A 25,150-nucleotide genomic window follows, 5' to 3' on the forward strand; every position below is an offset into this window, starting at 1 on the left:
ACTCCCAGCGGGAGGCGGAGCTGCTGGACGCACCTGACTCCAATTGACACCGACCTACTTAGGCCCTGTGCTGCCAGCTGTGAGGCGTCGGATTATTGAACCTGCTGCTACACCAAACGCCCGAGCTTTGTTCTCGCCGATTACTTTTTGCCTCCAGCAGCTACCTGCCTCAGCCAGGGTAAATTGTGTCTTTGTTTCTCATGGTACGTTTTTCACCATCGCTTTTTGTTCAAGTTTCGTCCATTAAAGACTCTGGCAAAAACCTGCGCCTCTCCTCGCCTCTGCATCTGGGGTCCAAACAAACACACGCCACACCGTAACACTAAGGCTGCCAAGGTGGTCAAGAAGTTCCTTGGTGGAGAGGACCCAGGGTGGATGAGATCCGCCAGAAATTCCATAAGGCCCTAAATGCTGTGGGGCTGTCTTGGTTGACAGACTGCAGCATTGTGTGGACATCGGGGGTGGTGCCTCTGTTTTGGCAGACCAGAGTGGTGCTCCTCTTCTTAAGAAGGGGGACCAGAGGGTGTGTTCCAACTATCATGGGATCAAACTCCTCAGCCTACTTGAAAATGTCTATTCAGTGGTTCTAGACTGGAGGGTCAGCTGGAAAGTTGACTCAGGAGCAGTGTGGGTTTCGTCCTGGTCGTGGAACTGTGGACCAACTCTACACTCTTGACAAGGTCCTTGATAGTGCATGGGTGTCACTGGTGTCAAAATTTGGTCTGCATTGACAGCAACAAGTAGGACTCATTTCCAGTGATGGTTGGACATTGCCAAGGCTTACCTTTGTCACCGATTCTGTTCATTACTTTTATGAAAATAATTTCTAGGCGCAGCCAGGGTGTTGAGGGGATCCGGGTTGGTGGCTGCATGATTGGGTCTCTGCTTTTTGCACATGACGTAGCCCTGATGGCTTTATCGGGCCATGATCTTCAGCTCTCACTGGATTGGTGCGCAGCCAGGGCATTGAGGGGATCCGGTTTGGTGGCTGCTTTTTTGCAGATCTTCTCACTGGAATAGTTCGCAAGAGTGTGAAGCAGCTGGAATGGGAATCAGTATCTCCAAGTCCAAGTCCATGGTTCTCACTCAGAAAAGGGTGGAGGACAATCTCTGGGTCGGGGATGAAATCCTGCCCCAGCTGGACGAGTTTAAGTACCTTGGGATCTTGTTCATGAGTGAAGGAAGGATGGAAAGCAAGATTGACAGGCAGAATGCTACGCCGTCTACATTGATTCAGACTCGGCATTTGTCCGTTGTGGTGAAGAGGGAGCTGAGCCAAAAGCTGAAAGGACAAGATTGCAGCCAAAATGAGATTTCTCTGTAAAGTGGCTGGGCTTTCCTGTGAAGATAAGGTGAGAAAAACTGTCATCCCAGAGGAACTCCGAATAGAACTGCTCCTCCTCCGCATTGGGAGGAGCCAGATGAGGTGACATCTGGTCAGGATGCCTCCTGGATGCCTCCCTAGAGAGGTGCTCACGGGAGGAGGTCTCGGGGAAGACCCAGGACATATTGGCCTGGGTCTTGGCCTAAACGCTGGACAAAGAGAGGGAGAGGGAAGTCTGCTCCGGATAAGCGGAAGAACAAGGATGGATGGGATGCATTGACTTGTTCAGTAAAGTAAAGTATTACTCTCATCTCTTCGTCTCCGATACCTATTATATCACCGTAGTGCTTGTACATAATGCCACCTGTCCAAACTAAGACACTAGAGCCTGGGACGATAATAAATATATTAATCACACGATAAATGAAAATGTAAATGACCTAAATTATTTCTTGCCTCTGGTATTTTTTGTTTGTGTTTGCTTCTTTGTTGTGTATCCTTGCTATTTTATTTTGACACCGGGCTGTTATTTTGAACGGCTTGTGCCACAATGTGAAGATTGCAAGGGGGATATATTAGTGGCTATACATTCTACTGTGTTGCTGATGTTGTTCTATGTTTAATATATTTGCACTGCTAAACCACACGGCCTTCGTAATTAAGTTACGTATGATTCTGTGTGGAGTTTGCATGTTCTCCCTGTGTGTGTGTGGGTTTTCTCCGGGTACTCCGGTTTCTTCCCACATTCCAAAAACATGCATGTTAGGTTAACTGGTGACTCTAAATTGTCCATAGGTATGAATGTGAGTGTGAATGGTTGTTTGTCTATATGTGCCCTGCCATTGGCTGGCGACCAGTCCAGGGTGTACCCCGCCTGTCGCCCGAAGTCAGCTGGAATAGGCTCTAGCACACCCCCGCGACCCTAAAGAGGAGAAGCGGTATAGAAAATGGATGGATGGATCATTGTTAATTAAGGTTATAGAGCAGCAATCCACAGGTTTTCAATGCACATATTATTAGACATTATGATGTTGTTGGATTGATGGTTTACATTGTTGCACATGCTGATAGCGACTATTTTGATTGGCTTTGCCATCTCCTTTCTCATCTTGAGCAGTCTTCAATACCGCCGCAAGATGGCAGAAAGTGCGATGTCATGGACGCTACCGTAAAACCTCCATCGTAGAAGAAAAAGGGGCATGTTCGAAGAAGAAAAGTTAGCGGAAGTTGGTGCAGGGATGGGCGGCTGTGTCTTGCCGGTGCTCCCAACATAAGTTTCTATAGATTCACAGTAAATCAAACAAGAATACCGCGAAGATTCGTCTTTCGTAAAGCCCACGAAATGAAAGTTGAGTTTGGAACATTGGGGTGCTATCTGAAGTGAAGATTGACGATAGATAGGTGATAGAAGATGAACCACTGCTATGCTAAGATGGCGACGTCCAGTCAAAGAGAAGGTGGAAGAGAATCAGCGTCACCAACTCCCAGCAAATCATCAACGGAGAAAAAGCCCCAAACTGCAGATAACGTTGAGCGAGTTGAAGTTTCGAACAACGTCTTTTTGGAGGCTATATTAAGCTCTGAAAAGAGAGTTGATGAGAAGTTAGCCGGCCTCGCTGAGCAAGTTAAACAAAGAACCGCCATGATTGTTACCTTAACAAAGGCAGTAGTGTTAAACTCAGAAGGAATCAAAGAATGTAAAAAACAGATGAAGAAACTGGAAAAGCAAAACAATTGCTTGTGCAAAGAGAATAATGAGTTGAAAGAAGAGATTTGGAGGAGTAAGACATCTGGAGTGTGTAAAGACAAGAACATCTGGCTTGCTGAAGTGCTGTTGCTGCTAAATGACCAAGAAACAAAGGCTGGGAAACTGGCCTACTTCAACGTGCAGACGATTGGAGGTAATGAAGGTAACATGATTATTATGAAAGCAGTCAGGTGTTATTTGTGTAGTACGTTTTACACACAAAATATGTAAAATCATTTTAAAATCAAGTCTAAAACCCACAGGGAGACAATGCAGAAACTTCAGGATTGGTGTAATGTGCTCACTCCTACTGGTTCCTGTGAGTAGATGAGCAGCTGAGTTTTGAAGTCATTGTAGCTGATTAATTTTCTTTTGGAAGACCAGGAAGGAGAGAATTACAGTAGTCAGTTCTATTTGTGAGAATTAGCAGCATAGGAAAAGAATGTATGAATGAATTCTATTTGTGATAAAAGCATTCATCAAAGTGTCTGTATTGGCACGGGACAGGAACGGTTTCACTTTAGCAATGTTCCTTAAATGGTAATAAAAACTTTTAGTCATGGACCTGCTGTGTGGATTCAAATCAAACTCATAGTAACATAAACACCAAGACTTTGAACCTGCTGGCTGAGTTTGAGGGAGAGTGTTTGGAACTTTGAGCCCCTCACTCTGAGATCGGGACCAATGACCAGAACCTCGGTCTTGTCCTGGTTGAGCTGGAGAAAGTTAGCAGCCATCCAGGACTTATATCTAAAATACATTGAAAAAGCGTGTTGATTGTGCTCATGTCGTCAGGAGACACAGCAGCTGGATATCATCAGCATTAGGGGTGCACGATAAATATCAGACTGATAACTATTGGGCCGATATGAGGAATGATGACATCATACGATAACTCCCATAACATTAAAAACAACTCTGATAATCGATTTTTTTTTTTTAATCGCTCCAAAGAAAAACTGAAACAACCGGGTTCTTTTTCCTAACGAGATCAGGCAGACACACTTTTCTGTCTTTTAAATCTTGTAGTGAAATATTGTCTGGAAAATGTCACATGTACAGCATGCCCGACTCCTGCTCACATCAACAGGTAGTGAAGAAAACCAGGAAGTGGCTAAGCTAAGTGCTATGCTTGAGACACACCCACGCAGGGGCATGTACTCCTTCCTGAATGGATCAGTATGTGATTTATGTGTTGGTATTTACCTGGTTCGAGCTTGTCAATCAAGGGTGCATAGCTGTAAGCTAGCCTGTAAGCAGCGAATGTGATAAGGTTGCCAAGCAACCTGTCTGCTACACTGGCTTCACCCCCACCCTCGCACAGAAAGGCCACCAAGCAGCCCGTCTGCCCAAAAGTGAGAGTAAACCCCGTGCAACCATAGAGTAACTCTACAATACTCCTTTATCTAATTCTATCAACTTTACAACACAACAATACCCATACTGTGCTGTAGGTGGGTGTCAGGGGAACTTGCGCCCTACCACCAAAGAACTAACAAAATGACACAGAAAACAAGATGTGAGATTTTCTTGCGCGAGGAGAGAGCGTTCATGCCACACTGCAACACTCTAGTGGGACACTCTCCTTGCGCGTCTTTTATTGTCACAGCAATGGATGTAGTGAGTTCAACTACGTTATCAGTCACGATCAGTTCAAGAAGTGGACTGACAGAGAAAACAGCCGTCTTCACACGCTGGTGTAATGTGCCCCATGATCTTTATATGGCCCATTTGCTCGCCAAGCCCATGTACGGGGGTCAACTATGGTCTTATCTCACAACGCAGGTGCGGGGGCGGGGGGAGCACTTAGGTCAACTCAACTGCTTTTCGTCAGTCCACTTCACAACACTACTGAGTAAACAAAAAGTCACAGTGATCAACTTCAGATAACAACATAAAGAGCATGTACATGCATTGGTAAGAAAATCCTTAACAGTGGGTTAGGGTGAGCAAAACAAGCGCTCCCTTTTTTATACCTGCGCCTTGCTGCAAAAGTAAACAAACATGGCATTGATCGTGTGGGATTTCTTCACTGTGCTAGTTGCACCAAATGCTCTGCAAACATTCCGCGGTGAGGTAAAATAAACATCGGGGTTCAACACATCAAGCATTATCTGTCAGGATTTGCCGTGGAACACGGCGACTGGTTAGGATCCCAAAGCAGACAAAAGAGAGTGGTGCAAAATACAAAAAGGAAAGATTTTATATACAAAAAGTGTCCAACAATACAAAGTACAAACAAGGAAAATCCAGTAATGGTAAGTAGTGACAAAAAACACTAACAGCAAAAGGCTGTAGGGAAAAAACTATAATACAACAAAAAAAATCACTGAATGCAAACCTTACAGGAGCAGATCACAATACTAAGCAGGCAGGTACAGCTAAACAGGTAGGTACAGGTAAGCAGGGAGCCAGAGGGCAGGGTAAGGAGCAGGGAGCAGGGAGCAGGGAGTACAATCTGGCGTTGGAGAACAGTCTGCACACAGCTTAAGTAGAAGCTCTAATGGAGATCAGGTGTGTTCAATCAACTCCTCTCAGGTGCTCAGCAGGTGTGCTGCAACAGATGGCATACAGAGGGCAGCAGAGCAGCACACAGAACATGACATTATCAGCCAACTGAAACGTCAGCATCGCTACAACGGTGTATTGAAAGCCTATGAAGATGCCTGCGCTGCTAAAGCTGCCCCAAAGTGTTGTTCCTATTGCCGCAGCATTTGAAAAGTGCAAAAAGTTTGCCAGAGACAACCAGAGGGATAAAGCGATCTGCAATTTCACCGTTTTTCCATTGTTGAAGATTGTCTTCTCTTAAAGCACCTGGAGCCACGGTTTGCACTTCTGAGCTGCCGCTATTCTAAAAAATGTTTTGTTGATAGTAGTGATGTCATGATATATGATGATGATATATTTGTCTCCTGCCTATCCCTGCGCAGGGATATTCAGCGTGTCACGGGCACCGAGCACATAGCTACTGTGCGCTTCTCGTTATAAAACATGTTGTCAGCACGTAGTTTGCCGCCACACGCCAATCGTTTTTTGTTATCGGCTTTGAAAGGCATTTATCGACATATGCCGATGACGATCCTGATTGGAGGCCAATTGATCTAAACATCCGTTTCTCGTGTGTGTGTTTTCATGTGGGACAGCATCTTTCCTTTTTCAGATTTTTTTTTCCCACTGTCTGGGCAACTGAAAGTTTTTTCCCCTGTGTGTCTCCGCATGTGTGGAGTCAAATCATAGCTTTGAGAAAAGCCTTTGGAAAGAAAAGCCTGTAACATAAAGTTACGAGTTTTTTCTCGTAAATGTACGACTTTATTCTCAAAATCTCAGATTATTTTAATATTCCAGGAATTCCCTGGGACAGCTATGAAAATGGGGGAATTATGTGCCCTTTGGCTTTGGGCATGTGGAGGGGGCGGGGTAAGGAAGATGGAAATGCAAAGGGTTAGACAATCTGCTCTGTTTTGCTTGTTGTTATAAATAAAAGATCGACTGGAGCTTTTATTTTGACAAAAACAGCATTTTTGTCAAAATGCTGTTTGCTGTTTTGTCAAAATGCTGTTTTTGTCCGTTTGAAAATGCTGTTGTTTTGTCAAACAACAGTTTGACAAAAATAGCTATTTTTGTCAAACAACAGAACCCATCATTGAATCGGAATGGTGGTTTGAGGTTTAATTTGGACCCTGTGTTCAGCAGGTTACTGAGACCAAAACCCACAGCTCTTAGTCTTGCAAATGAGGTGAAGCCAGGGCCGAGCCAGAACAATAGATGCTAACTAGCCAGTATCAGAGTCGTTCATACCCAACTACAGGGAGCTACACTTCCCTTTGTTCGGAGGTGCTAATGGCAGGATTACTCCGCCCAGTCTTAGTGTAAGGAACCAATAGGAGGAGGGTGTTGGCACACCAATTCCGCCCACTCTTACTGTATTTAAGGCCTAGGCTACCAGCACTTGTTAGTTCGCTGACAAAGCTCTTCGGATGAGGAGCGAAACGTTCAACACTTTCTTCACAGAAGTACAGATGACGTCTCAAGAAGCCTTTCCCTCGATCAGAATAATGTGGTAATATGACGAAAAATAATGTTATTTTAGTAGCACAAAGTTGAAACATTAAATAAAAAAGACGCTATTGTTTAAAGTCTTAATACTATGAGAGACAAACAAATCAAAAAATAAAGCTATATTTTTTGGAAAATTGGGTTGTGGAAAAAATGATAAGGTTACGAGAATAAAGTCAAAATATAGGAATAACATAATTACGAGAATAAAATTCATAAGAAGATGAAATATTTGGAAATTTAAAAAAAAACAGCTGTAATTTCCGAGAATAAAGTCAAACTATTAAGAGAAAAAAGTCATATTCTAATGAGAAAAAAGTTCTAAGGGAAGATAATGTCATTTTAGTAGCTTTGAGTTGTATTATTAAAGACATTTAAAAAAAATGTTTTCTATTTGAAATATTGTGAGAAAGAAACAAAACAAAATGTCATTTTTGGAAAATTAGGTTGGGGAAAATCAATAATATTATGGGGATAAAGTAAAAATATTATGGGAATAATTTCATAATATTACAAAAACAAAATATATAATATAAATATTAGAACATTTACAAAGATTATTTAAGAAAAAAAGCTGAAATATTTTGAAACTTAAAGAAACAAAAAATGTGGATAAAAAAAAAGCAAAGTCCAAACGAACAATAGGCTTTTTTCATCTATTTGAATGACAAAGCTGAGATGCAGCTTTGCATCATTGTATCATTTCATTTTTCACTCTGTGGACCTCGCTGGAAAAAGTTTACGGCAGGGGTGTCAGTCATGTCGTGCTGTTCATACACTTCATGTTGGGGACGTGGTGTGCAATCTCTGGTGTGCTACAACTCCAAGGAAGAGTGATTACCAGCTTGCCCTTTCACAGTCTTTATTCTTGCTTGTTGGTGCAGATAAAGCTGTATGGAGTGTAGGTGCTTAGGGGTGGTATCTCAATAAACAATAAAGAGGAAACTACACAATAGCAGTCTCAGGAAGCGTTTCTGATCATATTTACAATGACATAAGAACCTCTGCACCTAATGCTCAGATGCGTAGTACACGAGTGCCCTCTATGAGACTTGAACTGCTATAGCATGCCATAATCCACTACAGTACATAACATTAAGTATGACGACTATAAAGATGTTATACTTGCCAGGTGAAAACACGGTTGCAGCTGCTAAATGCAAGAGAGGAAGCTGGCATAAAATTGTTGACTACATAAATGCGTTACCACATTAGCGAACAAATACATACTGTACATATGAACTGCCACAAAATTAACACTGTTTCATAGTACGGGCCTCAGAACGAAATACAATATCAACAAAATACATTAGAGACGCTCTCCACTGTAGCTCAGCTTTAAAGTCTTTTGAGTTCTTGAATTCTTATGTGATACACACACTGCCTTGCCTGCATGGAAGTCAAACAGCAGACCATCAGTGATTCTGCATGTGCCTATTCAAAGAGGACTTGCAAGAAAATTTCTCGCCACAAATAAAACAGCTAAAAGGTTTTTCTCCTGTGTGTTTCCGCATGTGTCGAGTCAAGTCCGAGTTTTTAAGAAAGCCTTTTGCACAAACTGAACAAGCAACAGGTTTTTGTCCAGTGTGTGTTCGAAAGTGTGTTTGCATGTTACTTGTGGAGGAGAATCTTTTACTGCAAACGGAACAGCTAAAAGGTTTTTCTCCTGTGTGCGTTCTCATGTGTAACAGCAGCTTTCCACTTTCAGAAAACGTTTTACCACAGTCTGAGCAAATGAAGGGTTTCTCTCCTGTGTGCGTCCGCATGTGTCGAGTCAAATCAGAGTTTTGGAAAAAGCCTTTTGCACAAACTGAGCAACAAAAGGGTTTTTCTACTGCATGCGTTTTCATGTGAAGTTGCATGTTACGTTTTGAAAAGAATCTTTTAGCACAAACGGAACAACTAAAAGGTTTTTCTCCTGTGTGTGTTCTCATGTGTGATTGTATGTAACGGTTGCAAGAGTATCTTTTACCACAAACTGAACAACTAAAAGGTTTTTCTCCTGTGTGCGATCTCATGTGTGACAGCATCTTTCCCCTTCGAGAAAATGTTTTACCACAGTGTGAGCAATTGAAATGTTTCCCTCTTGTGTGTGTCCGCATGTGTCGAGTCAAATCAGAGTTTTTTAAAAAGCCTTTTGCACAAACTGAGCAACTAAAGGGTTTTTCAACTGTATGTTTTCTAATGTGTGATTGCATATTACTTTTGGAAGTGAATCTTGTGCCACAAGTTGAACAACTGAAAGGTTTTTCTCCGGTGTGCGTTCTCATGTGAGACAGCATCTTTCCTTTTTCAGAAAATTTTTTACCACACTCTGAGCAACTGAAGGGTTTTTCTCCTGTGTGCGTCCGCATGTGTCGCGTCAAAACACAGTTTTGAGAAAAGCCTTTTGCACAAACTGAACAACTAAAAGGTTTTTCTCCAGTGTGTGTTCTCATGTGATTCTTTAAGGTGTACTTCCGAGAAAATAAATTACCACACAGTGAGCAACTAAAAGGTTTTTGTCCTGTCACATTGTCGTGCAATGTTGTGTCGTCACTATCTGATAGTGGAGCTAAGAGGTTGTCTGCTTGCGATCCTCCACAGTGGTCTCCATCAGCTTCTAGCTGCGAGGACTCAGGTGGTTTGTCTTCATGGTCTTCAGTTTTCACAGAGACAATAGTCAGTGGCAACTTGGTGAGATCAGCCTCCTCCGGTCTTTGAAGACACTCTCCCTCCTTAGTGATCCAGAGTTCCACCTCTTCCTCTTTAACGTGGGCGGGCTGTGGCGCCTCCTGCTTCAAAGTGGACCTTCCCCCCTGCGGCTGAAGGGGCCGTTCTTCTTGACAAGCAATCAGCTGCTGGACGTCTGCAAGACAAGTAGGAATGACAAGTCTGTTTTAACAAGGCGATGTCTGAAAAGCAATGTATAGGTCTATTTTTGTACAAAGGATGTGTGCCTTAGCTCTAGTGGTTATGGTTTCAGGACACTAAACTTAGGATGTTGTTCACTTGTCCTCACGCTGAACAGCAGCTTGCCTCTTAGGGGAGACTCGCTCAAGAGCTAGTTAGAGTGGAAGGATACGCTATGTGCAGTTCACATCATTTCATAAACATGTTTAACACTACAACATGTCTTGAAAATATACGTGTTTTACAAAGCAACCTATTAAATGGTGAATTTTTGCATCAGCAATTTGATAAAGGAGGTGAGAAACACTACCGAATTCAAGAAAGAACTCATCGCAAAGTACGAAGACCCGGCTGCTCCTCTGCTGCTCGCCGTCTTCGCCAACAAGAGTTTTCAGTGAAGGTAAATAGCATGTTAATGTTCATTGATCAATTTCATTCGTCGTTTAGAATTATTTCACAACTTTTCCTGGATGTAAAACTGTCCTTAAAAATGTATTTTTGTTCATATTTTTGGGTGTCTGGAATGGATGAATTAGGGTTAATTTCCAATGGGAAACATTGCCTCAGATTTTGGTCATTTTTAATTTTGTCAGACCTTTTGAAACCAATTAATAACTATTAATTAATAACACTGCATTTTAATTTGCCAATACTGTCATATGTATTTTACTGAGTTTTCACAGTGACTTTGGAGCTTTGAAGCCGTGCTTGGAAGGAGTGATATCATGTATCCTCCATGTTCTCCTCAGAAATGGGGGGTTAGAATCCAAGTATACCCCTACCCTTAGTGGGAAAGGTGAACCATGGATGGAAAATTGGTGAAAACCCGTTTTATTAGAAGTTATCTATTCTGCTCACCTGGACTGTGATGAAGCGGTGAGGACTCGGCTGGTTTGTCTTCATGGTCTTCAATCTTCACAGAAACAACAGTCAGTGGCAACCTTGTGAGATCAGCCTCCTCCGGCCTTAGGAGACACCCTTTCTCCTGAGTGGTCCAGAGTTCCTCCTCTTCCTCTTTAATGTACGGGTCCTCCTGCTCCAAAGTGGAGCTCCCCCCATGCGGCCGAGGAAGATGTTCTTCTTGACCAAACATCTGCTGGACGTCTGCAGGACACAAAGGATGTTTTAGTATTAAAAATTGTGGTCACATTTACAATACCAGTCAAATGTTTGCACGTGCTTACTATTTGCAACACTGATTGTCTGGCATGCCACAAAGACTTGGATACAAAAACTGCAAAAATAGACATGCAATGTAATCATCCATCAGCTTATAAGTACAAAAGAGAAAACAATTTGGCAGCTATTAAATAAGAACAATTGCTGGAAAATACTTTGAATACTCACATTTTCATTTAATACTTACTACAATTACCTGCCAAATACAGATCATCATGAACCCTCTAGTTAAGATAACCCTCTAGTTAAACATAATAATGTAATACATAATGTTGTGTAGATACCCAAACCTCTAACTTCTAAAATCAATAAACAGACAATTTCTCTTTGCAACAACATACAAACCCTAAAAAATACAGGGTTTCCGCTACATGTATTTGATCGTGGTGCAGCGCCACAGCAAAATAAAAGCTGCCACATCATATTTTCACCACCATAAGGCACACTTAAAAGTCTTAAATTTTGTCCAAAATGGGCGGGGTGCCTTATAATGCGGCGCGCCGTATGTGTGTACCGAGTTCCAAAATCTGTAAGTGTTGCTGTGTGACTTGATGAGCGCTCCGCTCGACTGACTGGGAGCTGCTTATGCAGAGGAAAGGGAAGTGGACGTGACTGAGGACGCTAAAGGCACGCCCCAGTAGTTAGATAGGTATATTTTATGAAATGACGCCATCTATCCATCCCGACAAGGACTACCGTGGCGCAGCCGATGGATTAATGGACAGAAACTGCTACCTGTGGTGGTTTTTAAGAGGAAGAAACCAATCAAAGGGGCTGGAAGAACAGTGGCTGAATGACGTGCACGGAAAGAGACCGAATGTTTTTTTTCACACGCATCACAAGTGCAGCAAATTAACTTGGAGCTCAACATCATTACGGGAGGCTTGACGAAGGAACTCCAACCGCTGGACATCGGTGTAAACACGGCGTTTAAAGTGAAGTTGCGAGCAGCGTGGGAGCGATACATGACAGCTAGCGAACACAGCTTCACTAATGGATTGTGGATGCTTGGGCTAACGTGTCTGATGCACTGTTGTTCAAGCTTTCACAAAAGCAAGCATCATTTCTGAGGCGTCGCACGGCAACGGGACTGACTGACAACGATGACAGGTGTTTCATGGAGAACTTGCCCCGCTGTTCATTTGGGACACAGAAGATGAGGACTTTGATGAATTTGTGGATGAGGATTGATCAAAAATAACGTGAGTACATTGTTAAATACTTCAATAAAGTACAACCCAACTCAGTTTTGCTCTCGCTGGCTTTTTAAAAACATACAATAGCATGCATGCTAACATATTGTAGCGTCTCTGGGAGCACTTCCTGTTCCCCGACGTGCTGTGCGGTACTGTTTTGGTGCGAATGCTACGTGTTTGAGCGACATAGTTATTAGTTATTGTTCTGCAAAAGTAGCGGTAGTGTCATGCCTGTTTTTGCGTTGCTGTGTGATGTTTTTAGTTGTGCACCATGACTGAGATTGTTGTGTTGAGTGATGACCTTCCTGATTTCAAGTGGGTTTGATAAACTGAATGAAAGTTCTGCTCTTAATCTATATTAAGAAATAAAGCATTGTTGTTTCCTCACTGACTTCTGAGCGACACGATACCGTGCATACCTGCGCCCTATAATACAGTGGGCCTTGTGTATGAGTTAAACACAAAAATAGCTCCTGTAACTGAGACTGAGCCTTTTAATACGGTGTGCTTTATGGTCGTGAAAATACGGTAGTCGATTAAAAAAAAAACAATGTTAAGTACGGTAATATATTGTATGAATGAATGTATATGCTATATAGATACATAGGTAGCTTATTATTTATATACACTAGGTCCCCAACTTACAAACACCCAACTAGCGAACACTCGCAGATACGAACACAAGCCGACTGGTCTATATTTTATTTCATTTTGCCTTGTAGTCAGTCGCTCAATCAGTATTTATACTGCTACTGTACATGCTTGACCAGTAGAGGGCACTGTGACACTGCTAATGCAGCCTTACAGCTAATGAGACCAACAGAGGAAGAGTTAGATGCTGGGGAGATACAGTGTAAAGCTAAATGGAAAGCTAAATGATACAACCCGGACAGAGCGTGTGATTAAAGTTTATGAAGAGTTAATAGGCCTGCTTAATTGTACACCACCCACAGAACACTACCTCTTTTAGAAGAGTCTAACCACCACGACCATTTGTCCTCTTTTTCAATATCTCCTCCTCCAACTCCTCCACAACGACGTATGCTCGACCACTCCTCTTCAAAGGTAAATAACATTTATCATTACGTTTTATTATATCACTTCTATTATTGTTTTTTTTTTCATTAATTATCCTGGTTTAATATTACTACTGCATCCAAACTCATATTTACATACATACACATATACTGTATATGTACACACGTACATGTAGTACCTATATCATTGGTAATATTACCTTTTCCCCTACTTAAGAACAATTCGACATAAGAACAGTCGTCTGGAACCAATTGTGTTCGTTAGTTGGGTACTTATTGTACATACGGACCATAATTAGTTTGGAAATAAAAAGTTTCAGTACGCTTTATTTTGATAAGCATGCCATGTTGGCACTGGCGCATGTGCGACCAGATAAGAGTACGCGACCCCAAGGGTGCACTTTGTTCCTTATTACAGTGAGAATGAAAAATAGTCCGTAAAATGTGTAGTCGGTTGATGACAGCTTGTCGCATGCTAAGCTTATGTATGCCAGCGTGCGTGATCGCTCACGTTTCAGCCTCATTCGACTTTCTGGCATCTTTGTTTACACATTTTGCCTGGCTCTCAATTTACACTCATTATTACAGGCCAGATTTCTACAACAATTTTTTTTTTGTTAATGGTGTTATTTTGAACAAAAAAAATTATTATTGAACAATTAATTTCCCATGTATTTGTACTGCTCTAAAACAGGTATCAAATTCAATACAAGCTTGTGTCAAATAGTACAAAATGTTGTACTTTTGTACTAATAGCCACATAATACTTAACTTTTGGACTCTCAGTTTAAGTGTTCTCAGCAAATTTGCCATTAAATGAACAGTTTTGCAATGTCCTCGGTTCATGTTCTGCTGGTTGTTGAAATAAGTTAAACAAATAAGTCATAACATGTTTTATTTGTCATAACAATTTTAAAAAACGCAGCAGTCCGCACTCCATGCTGCCCACCACCACAGCTTCAAATATATATATATATATAGCGACAACTTTGGCTCCATTATTTAACATTTTGTTAGGTCTAGCCATCTCTTTGTTCTCTACTTTACGGAGCTGACGGCAGTAAACATGAGGATGTGTACACGTGACACAATCACGAAGCTTGAGCCAATTCACAACACGACCATGTAAATGACTTGGGACACAGCTATCGATAGTGTACACGTCTACATTGGCCGCCATGTTGGATTAGATATTGACCATCGCATTATGACTGTGTCTGGCGCGTGATGTAAACAAAAAAACGCGTTCATGTACTTTCCTTGACTCCTAATATTAAACATACCAAGTATGTTAAATGATTAGCTAGAACATGCAAACATACCTTCAATGTTTTGCACGTCGTAAGCCGTGCAAACCTCCAGTTGTTGTCGCTCGTTCTCCTCTTTTGTTCGAGAAAGTTCCTCCTCGTCCGACGCCATCGTTCTTTTAAACGGCCCAAAAAAATCCCCAGCAGTCAAAAACTGTCTCTTCTTTATCGATTCTTTCAAGGTTCTGAATGTGCATCCATCTGATCGCTTTGTCGCAATTTGCCTTGTCTCGCCTGTGTCTGACCGACTGACTGCTGTGTTTTTAACTTCCGCCTTTTGCCTTCTCTTTTAGGTTTAATGGCGGGTTGCAGCCGTGACTGTAAAGGTGCACAGCGCCATCTACTGTTACGGAGTAGGGCATCCCTTTTAATACAGCGATTGGCACTGCCCTGCGAAGCAAGCATCTGAACGTGAAGTTGTTGTAACGGAACAGTTGTGTCATGCATGACAATATATGGATCGGGATGGGATGGATGTGTGTTGAAGAAGTGATGTGATACCAAATGAAGTATCAGCATAATTAGACCCGACCCATACACTAATTTTGGTGCTTTGCTTTCCACATCTTACGTATAGCAAGCACATACCTCATTCCACCATCTACGAAACATCTCCAAACGCGTCCATGCCTTTATCCTGCCCTACCTGTTCTTGGACCTCACCTGCTTGCGCATCTGGCGGGCCTTCATTTGTTGCAGCCAAAAGGATTTAAGCTCAGGCCTGTAGTGGCTCTAATGGCCTCTTTTCTCTCCTGTGCGTTGTATCCTTCATTCTCTGCGGGATTTTGGGGGCGGCCATAATGCGCTCACCTCACGTGACCACCACTGTGTTTTGTGGGTGAGTTTGGCTTTAAACATTTATGCTCCTGCTCTGAATGCTATTGGCTGGACAGAACAGGTTGCTTCTGGATGCCCTTCCACTGTAAATATCTATTTTCAACTGTGAATATAGCTGTTTGATTTATTTAGATTTGTTTGTTATTTTTGTTTACCTTGCATGATGTGTTTGGTGGAGATTGAATTTTGTTATGTTTGTGCTCGCTCGCCCATATCCATATTTTAATAAGGAAATGTAAGTATTTTTAGATAACTGAAATTAATGAATTGTATACTTTTGCTGTTTAAAAGGTGTGTCTCTGACCCGTACGGTACAACGAGGTGTTCTTGGCAACATGAGCTAAACTAGTACCTGCAGCTGGGGGGCATATATACGGTGGCCAAGTTTAAATACAGTATAAGAATTTAGAACGCTTAAAAAGAAATCTCCAATCACACTCCACTTCAGAAGGTGGCGCTAATGTACACAAAAAGTTGTTTGCCAACCGCCAATAACCCACAGAAGAAGAACAAGAAAATGGCGCTGAGCGGCTGTGGTTTTCCGGAGCTCTCAACAGAAGTTTCAGACAAATTACGATTATATCGATTCACAGCAAATATAGCAACGGATGCGTCAAAAATTGGTCTTTTCTTAAGCCGACGAAACCGAAGTTGAGGGTAGAGCATCGGAGTGCTATCTGGAGTAAAGATTGAAGACGTGATGAACCACTGCTTTGCTAAGATGGCGACGTCCGGTCGAAGAGAGGGCGGGAGAGAATTATCGCCACCAACTCCCAGCAAATCATCAACGGAGAAAAAGCCCCAAAGTGCAGATAACGGTGAGTGAGGTGAAGTTTACAACAACGTCTTTTTTTGGAGGGGGGGGGGGGGGGGGGGGGGGGGGGAGAGATAAGTGCACTCGCTTTATGCAGCAGTTTGCGGAATGTGTCTGAGTGGGGGTAGTGTGGCTCCAATCACCTGCTCTGTTGCTTTCACCAGCAGGTCCCTCCTGTCCGCCAGGAGAGCTTCTGAACCAAGCAGTAGGTCAGGAGGCTCTGGGTGTCTGTAGAGGTTGTGTTGGGGTAGCTGGGCTTGACGTAGCTTAGCGCAGAAGTAGAGTCTTTGACGTGCTTTCCCCACCTGCTAAGAGCTGTTGATGGAACGGGTGAGGTCTGCTGAGTTGTGGACTCCGAGGAAATTTTCCTCCTCTCCATCGATGTAGAGGTGCTCAGTACTCCCTAGATATTCTGAAGTCCGTGACCATCTCTTTCGTCTTAGCTGCTTGATTTCAGGTAGTTTGTTGATTCCACACCATCACCGGAGATGTCGGACCACCTCCTTGTAGGCTGACTCTGTGTCCCTGATCAGCTTGCAAGGTTTCTCGTGTGCAAATACAGTCAAACCTGTCTATAGCGGCCGCTGAAGGGAAACTGCAAAAGTGGTGGATTTTGTGTGCATCTTGTGAATGATTGTGACTGAGCTACGACTCAGTAATTAAAGTCTACACACGACGGCTTCATTGCTTAAAAAATGAAACTTTTTCGTGCATGAAGCTTCTGCTTGAGTCGGTATTTTGGCCGCTGTACAAAATGGGTGACTGCTGGCCACGTTAGACAGGTGACTGCTATACACAGGGTCTACAACATGAACATTTTCTGCGGGGGATTGTTCAGTGGCCGCTATAGGCAAGTGGCCGTTATATACAGGTTTGACTGTACTTCATTTGCGGTTCCAATGCTGCCTCCCGCATGGCCACTTCCATATTATGTATATTATCAGTCACTATAGTTGCACTGTGCACACTAGGCCTGTGACCATCACAAAGATTGTCGGACAATATATTGTCCCACAAAGTATTGGCAATAACCGATATTATTGTCAACATTATTCTTCTTCTTTTCCTTTGGGCTTTTCCCTTCAGGGGTCGCCACAGCGAATCAATTGCCTCCATCTAACCCTGTCTTCTGCATCCTCTTCTCTCACACCAACTACCTTCATGTCCTCTTTCACTACATCCATAAACCTCCTCTTTGGTCTTCCTCTAGGCCTCCTGCCTGGCAGTTCAAAACTCAGCATCCTCCTACCTATATATTCCCTATCTCTCCTCTGGACATGTCCAAAGCATCTCAGTCTGGCCTCTCTGACTTTATCTCCAAAACCTCTAACATGTGCTGTCCCTCTGATGTACTCATTCCTGATCCTATCCTTCCTGGTCACTCCCAGAGAGAACCTCAGCATCTTCATCTCTGCTACCTCCAGCTCTGTCTCCTGTCTTTTCCTCATTGACACTGTCTCTAGACCAAACAACATTGCTGGTCTCACCACAGTTTTGTACACCTTTCCTTTCATTTTAGCTGAAACTCTTCTATCACACATCACACCTGACACTTTTCTCCACCCGTACCATCCTGCCTGTACACGCTTCTTCACCTCTTTTCCACACTCTCCACTGCTCTGGACTGTTGACCCTAAGTACTTAAAATCCTCCACCTTCTTGATCTCTTCTCCCTGTAAGCTCACTCTTCCACTTGGGTCCCTCTCATTCACACACATGTGTGTCTTACTGCGGCTAACCTTCATTCCTCTCCTTTCCAGGGCAAACCTCCACCTCTCTAGCTTCTCCTCCACCTGTTCCCTGCTCTCACTGCAGATCACAATGTCATCTGCAAACATCATAGTCCATGGAGATTCCTATCTAACCTCGTCTGTCAGCCTGTCCATCACCATAGCGAACAAGAAGGGGCTCAGAGCTGATCCCTGATGCAGTCCCACCTCCACCTTGAACTCCTCTGTCACACCTACAGCACACCTCACCACTGTCTTCCAGTCCTCATACATGTCCTGTACCGCTCTAACATACTTCTCTGCCACTCCAGACTTCCTCATACAATAGCACAGTTCCTCCCCGGACACCCTGTCATAAGCTTTCTCCAGATCTACAAAAACACAATGCAGCTCCATCTAGCATTCTCTGTACTTCTCTATCAACATCCTCAAAGCAAATACTGCCTCTGTAGTACTCTTTTTTTTTGGCATGAAACCATACTGCTGCTCACAAATGCCCACTTCTGTCCTTAGTCTAGCTTCAACTACTCTTTCCCATAACTTCATTGTATGGCTCATCAGCTTTATTCCTCTGTGGTTGTCACAGCTCTGCACATCTCCCTTGTTCTTCAAAATGGGCACAAGCACACTTCTCCTCCATTCCTCGGGCATCTTTTCATGATCTAAGATCCTGTTGAACAACCCAGTCAGAAACTCTACTGCCGCCTCTCCTAGACACTTCCAAACCTCTACAGGTACATCATCAGGACCAACAGCCTTTCCACTCTTCATCCTCTTCAATGCCCTCCTCACTTCATCTTGACTAATCTTTGCTACTTCCTGGTCCACAAAAGTCACCTCTTCTAGTCTTTGTTCTCTCTCATTTTCCACGTTCATCAGCTCTTCAAAGTATTCTTTCCATCTTCCCATCACACTACTGTCACTTGTCAATAGACTTCCATCCCTATCCTTAATCACCCTAACCTGCTGCACGTCCTTCCCTTCTCTGTCTCTCTGTCTTGCCAACCTGTATAGATCAGTCTCTCCCTCCTTACTATCCAACCTAGCATACAAGTCATCATAAGCGCCTTGTTTGGCCTTTGCTACCTCTACTTTCACCTTACGCTGCATCTCCCTGTACTCCTGTCTACTCTCCTCAGTCCTTTCAGTGTCCCACTTCTTCTTAGCTAACCTCTTTCTCTGTATACACTCCTGTACCTCCTCATTCCACCACCAAGTCTCCTTGTCTACTTTCCTTCCAGATGACACACCAAGTACTCTCCTGCCTGTCTCCCTGATCACATTAGCCGTAGTTGTTCAGTCATCTGGAAGCACCTCCTGACCACTCAGAGCCTGTCTTAACTCCTTCCTAAAAGTCATGCAACACTCTTCCTTTTTCACCTTCCACCATTTTGTCCTCTGCTCTGTCTTTGTCCTCTTCATCTTCCTCACCACCAGAGTCATCCTACACACCACCATCCTATGCTGTCCTCTCTTCCTACGGACACACTTTCCTCCTCTCCTTCTTCGACCAACAGTAGTCCAATTTCCACCGGCACCCTGTAGGTCAACAGCACCGATGGCTGGCGTTGTTAACCCGGGCCTCAACCGATCCGGTATGGAAGTCATAGGTTTGATTCGCATGTTTGATTTGGCAAAAGTTTTACGTCGAATGCCCTTCCTGACACAACCCTCTGTATTTATCCGGGCTTGGGACCGGCACAATAAGACACTGGCTTGTGTCCTCTTGCGGCTACATTATTATCAACATTATTCTGAGACCTAATTAACCACTAATGTTTTGCTAATGCATCGTAATAATAATATATATAATATATTTTATAGATTTACTTTATCTTTCACTGTTGTAAAATTGTGGAATTGCAGGCGCTTCATACTCTCTGTCAAACGTTTGCAGCATTTCTCAAAATGCTGGCTTTTCAACTACCCAGCTTTTTGGCGATGCAGCAAATGACACTTTCTGTGAGCGCACACCATTTTGCGCTGCTCAGTTTGTGTTTGCTTTGTTGACCAAATGCCTTAGTGAGTGTTGACTGTCGGGATGAAGGCTCTGCATCTCGATGTGTAGTTTTTTTTTGCATTGTTCTATGGAATAAATGCACCTGGCTGCTGAATCCAGTGCATCGAGTGAATCCTCTTCCTGCCTATTTGGAAGCGAGATACAAGGAAAACAGACGCGCATGCACATGGCAAAATTTGGAGGGCGGCAAATTCATTGAGTTAATTTTCATTTATTGTGTGCTTAATTGATTTCTTGATTATCGTCCCAGCCCTAGTGCCCACGAGACATTTTTTTTCCTGGTGAGTCATTTTGTCACATTTTAATCCCGAGATCTCGTCACACCCCTGTTTTTTTTGTATGCGAATGTCCATTGAAACAAATACTTTATTTTCTGTGATTGTAGCTTTTCTCGTCCCAGTCTAACCAAGCCATGTAAACAGTGATCCGTCATTCCATCAGACATTCAATGAATGTCCATGAAACACACACAGAAGAAAGTGTAACATGTTCCAGGAGAAACATCTCACAGATCATGTCTGAGGTAAAGTGTGTTTGTGTTGTTTATGTGCTGCAGGCAACCAGCAGCTGATTGGTCATCAAGAAGAACGTCCTCCTCGGCTGCAAGGGGGGAGATCCATTTTGAAACCGGAGGATCCACAGCCCCCCCACGTTAAAGAGGAAGAGGAGGAACTCCGGACCACTCAAGAGGGAGAGTTTCTTCTTGGGCCGGAGGAGGCTGATCTCACCAAGTTGCCACTGACTGTTGTCTCTGTGAAAATTGAAGACCATGAAGACAAACCACCTGAGTCGTCATGTTGGTTGTGTCCTTCAGACGTCCAGCAGCTGACTGGTAATCAAGAAGAACGTCCCCCTCAGCCACAGGAGGGGAGCTCCACTTTGAAGCAGGAGGATTCACAGCCCCCCCATGTTAAAGAAGAAGAGGAGGAACTCTGGATCACTCAGGAAGGAGAGCCTTGTCTAGGGCCGGAGGAGGCTGATTTAACCAAGTTGCCACTGACTGTTGTCTCTGTGAAGACTGAAGATTCTGAAGACGAACCACAAGTAGACAACCTCCTAGCTCCACTGTCAGATGGTGACGACACAACGTCACACTATCCTGAGGATGAAGACACGGAGGACACCCACGAACCGTTGAGTAGCGATACAGATTCTGAAGGTGATATGAGGACTCACACTGACAAGAAACACTCTGAATGCTCTAAAAAGAAGACAGGTAAAACGTGTTTGACCTGCTCAGTTTGTGCTAAAACATTTACTCAAAAGGGTCATTTGACTCAACACATGAGAACACACACAGGTGAAAAACCCTTTAGTTGTTCAGTGTGTGAGAAAAGATTCTCAGTCAAAAGTAATATGGTATCACACATGAGAACCCACACAGGAGAAAAACCTTTCTGTTGCTCAGTTTGTGGTAAAAGATTCTCCCATAAAGGGGCAATGTTAATCCACATGAGAACACACACAGGAAAAACACCGTTTTGTTGCTCAGTTTGTGGTGAAAGATTTTCTCACAGTAACAGTTTGAGTCGACACATGTCCAAACACACCGGAGAAAAACCTTTTATTTGCTCAGTTTGTGGAAAAAGGTTCACTCAAAAGCCACACATGATATCACACATGAGAACGCACACAGGAGAAAAACCCTTTAGTTGCTCAGTTTGTGGTAAAATATTCTCTCATGATACAACGTTACGATCGCACATGAGAACACACACGGGAGAGCAACCCTTTAGTTGTACGGTTTGTGGTAAAAGATTTTCCCAAAAGCCACACATGACATCACACATGAGAACGCACACAGGAGAAAAACCCTTTAATTGTTCAGTTTGTGGTAAAATCTTCTCTCACGATGCAGCTTTGCGATCGCACATGAGAACGCACACGGGAGAAAAACCCTTTAGCTGTTCTGTTTGCGGGAAAAGATTCTCCCAAAAACCACACATGATCACACACCTGAGAACGCACACAGGAGAAAAACCGTTTAGTTGTTCAGTTTGTGGGAAAAGATTCTCTCAAAAATCAAATATGGTATCACACAGAAGAAAACACAACGGAGAAAAAGCTTCTCAAGAAGGACTGGGGTCAGCCTCAGATGAAAATAAAATAAGGTGAGATGATTTGAGCAGTCGGCCTGCAACAAAAAAAATTGGCTGTCATTATTGTAACCAAAAAAAATTCCAGTAGTCTTTCTGGCATTGTTTATGAGATGCGAAAGACTTGAAATAATACACAAAGTCAAAACCCAGGGCACACCAACGCCATCCTCATTCACTTGTTGTCCTAAACATGAGTTGATGAACAATAGCTGCCACTGGTGAGGCTCGCTGGTGGGTGGGCAGAGTGAGGGGGAAGCATCAGCCACCACGGCCAAGAATGTACTGCAAGCTGTCCAATCAATCTCATCACTGCAGTACGAGGTTCGGTGTTTTGGAGGTGCACGTCAAGCTATGCAGCAGAGTTCGGACGGGGAAGGTGTAGTGGATGCTGGCACCCTTACGCAGGAGCATACGCTTCAGTAAAATGGCCGCTCGTGATGGAAAATTGAAAGAATTGTCAGTTAAAAAGTGAGATTTCTTTTTAATGATCTGTTGTGTAGCCCAGTAGTCTGGCAAAGTTTGACAAAACACGACATTATTAAAATCAATTGATTGTGTATTATTATTATTATTATTACATAAAAAGAAGCCATATTATTTCCACAATTGATATATAGTCGTACCTCGCCACATCTTGGTTCGAATTTCGCGGCTTCACTCTATCACAGCTTTACAAATATATATACTGTACAAATAAATCATTTTTTTGTTGTTGAATATGTCCTATTAGTAAATAATAATGCATATTTAAGCAAATTGTACGTATTTTTGCCTAAATGAAGCATTTTCAAACATAATAATGGCTAAATGAACTAAAATACAAATATATGCCATTAAGATAGGGTGTCCAAAGTGCGGCCTGCGCCTGATTTTTTTTTATTGACCCATGACTCATTATTAATGTATAAATTAACAGGAAAATTAAAGCAAAAATGGAAAAATCAGTAGTAATTTTACAAGAATGAAGTCAAAATATTAAAATGTTTTAATTTAATGACAATAACATGAGGAAAAATGACATAATTTTAATAACATAAAGATTAAAGTAAAAGTAAAGAAACAAAACAACAAAGTTTTTTTTTTTGGAAAATTAGGTTGTGGAAAAAGTTATGTTACAACAATAAACTCAAAATAGTATTGTAATAAAGTCATAATTACCAGAACAAAATGTATAAAATGATATTTTAAATTGTTGGAAAATGTAAAAAAAAAAAAAAACTATTTAAAAAACTAACAGGAGAAATGGGGGAAAAAACCTGCTGGAATTTTATGAGGATAAAGTCAAAATATTAAGTGGGAAAAAGTCGTATTCTAACGAGAAAAAAAGAATAAACTCAATAATAAAGAAAAAATATGTTTTGAAAAGTCAAAATATTATGAAAAATAAAGAAAACAAAATAAAGTCATTTTTGGAAAAGTTCTAAAATGATGGGAATACAGTCACAATATGGAAATGAAGTCATAATACGAAAAGAAAATTTACAAAGTTTATTGAAGAGGAAGTTGAAATATTTGAAATTTAAAAAAAAAGAGATGAAAAAAGACCCAAGTTCATATTACTAATACACATTTTCACCCATATCACAAAGCTGAGATGCAGTTTTTCTTGAAATGTGTGTTGGTTTACTAAATATCAAAGAGGGCCTTGCATGCTTTCATTTTTCAGCATGCGGCCCTCGGTGGAAAAAGTTTTGACATCTCTGCATTAAGACGACGCATTGAAATAGTGAATGTAGCGTTGTCACTCTGTGTTCGTAATTTAGTCAGTAGGTTCGGCTGGGCTTCAGCTTTTTTGGATGCTTTTTCTGGCCGGGTACTGATCCTCAGGCCAGCGGTTCGGGACCCCATGTGTAAGCCTTACACTGAAGCAAGTAAGACTTTCCAAAATGTTTACAAATGTATTATATCCTACAGGTATCGTCATAAGTCCCTTTTGTTTAGTTTGTGTTGCACAAATTCTTTGTAATAAAAAAAAAAGCTTGATTGTGACCTCTTTGCAGTTGTCAATACCGCCGCATGATGGTGGCAGTGCAACGTCGTGGAGGCTTGACTCAATCAAGTTCACTGCACTGATCTGTACTTAAAGAATCTGGATAGGCCATTGGTCAGTGACTTGTGAAGCCACGCGGCCGCCATATTACCACTCCCAAGAAACACTTCTCGGACAATGACTTATGTCAGAACTTGTGAGTTGTTAAGTGTGTTGTTAGTTTGTTACCCACTCACACTAAATGCAAGGTTAGTCTTCACAACAGGTGCGCTTGAGCTTAGTCATAAGGACTCGGGTATGATCATTTTTAAAAATTCTGTCGATATCATACCATACCTGAGTCATAACGGCTTTACATAGGGGGCTGTGGGGGATATGTAAACAAACAACCGCGACTAGACTACTAAATCATTTGCGGTTGCTTGCAAATATAAAAAAATATGTTGTTTTTTTTTTGTTTACCCGAATTTTAAATGAACCCCCATATGGAGACAATGTTTATATATTATTACATATTATATTACATAGTATTCCTGTGGCTTTTGTTCAAATATATTTCTATATCAGAAAAGAGCTTATTTCTATTTCATAACACAAACAAAAAAATCATCAAAATGTTAAATGATTTTAAAACCTGTCCAAAGTCACTCTCTTTTATGATTCATATTTTGTACAGACGAGAGCATAGTGAATTGTATGAAAGTAAGAATAAAAGTAAAGGATCATGACCATGGATTTTAGTGGAAAAAAGGGATGGGATATGCAGTTCAAATGAAAATCTCTTTCTAGAGGAGTAAAACTATCATTGCTATAGGGGAGTGCTGAGCCAGGGTGCACAGTACAATTTTGCCCCAAAGGCAATGAGAATTGGAAGGGGAAAAGTACATTTAATATAGCCAAAAGATAGAGAATAACGTATCAA

The 25,150-nt window shown here is 42.2% G+C and overlaps 2 protein-coding genes across 2 annotated transcripts; one reads left to right on the forward strand and one right to left on the reverse strand.

The window, feature by feature from the left end:
* Positions 1–7,709: 7,709 nt before the first annotated feature.
* On the reverse strand, positions 7,710–15,006 carry LOC129179213 (gastrula zinc finger protein XlCGF57.1-like). Its single transcript, XM_054772153.1, has 3 exons — positions 14,754–15,006; positions 10,878–11,123; positions 7,710–9,975 (listed from the first exon to the last, which is right to left on the reverse strand). The coding sequence occupies exons 1-3, from the start codon at positions 14,848–14,850 to the stop codon at positions 8,543–8,545; spliced, it is 1,776 nt and encodes a 591-aa protein (XP_054628128.1). The 5' UTR covers positions 14,851–15,006; the 3' UTR covers positions 7,710–8,542.
* Positions 15,007–16,088: 1,082 nt separating this feature from the next.
* On the forward strand, positions 16,089–24,221 carry LOC129179221 (zinc finger protein OZF-like). The gene is made up of 2 exons (XM_054772178.1): positions 16,089–16,393; positions 20,696–24,221. Exons 1-2 carry the CDS (start codon positions 16,276–16,278, stop codon positions 22,252–22,254), a joined length of 1,677 nt encoding a protein of 558 aa, XP_054628153.1. The 5' UTR covers positions 16,089–16,275; the 3' UTR covers positions 22,255–24,221.
* The last annotated feature ends 929 nt before the right edge of the window (positions 24,222–25,150 follow it).

This window comes from Dunckerocampus dactyliophorus, chromosome 4 (assembly GCF_027744805.1).
Source record: "Dunckerocampus dactyliophorus isolate RoL2022-P2 chromosome 4, RoL_Ddac_1.1, whole genome shotgun sequence".
NCBI lineage: Eukaryota > Metazoa > Chordata > Actinopteri > Syngnathiformes > Syngnathidae > Dunckerocampus > Dunckerocampus dactyliophorus.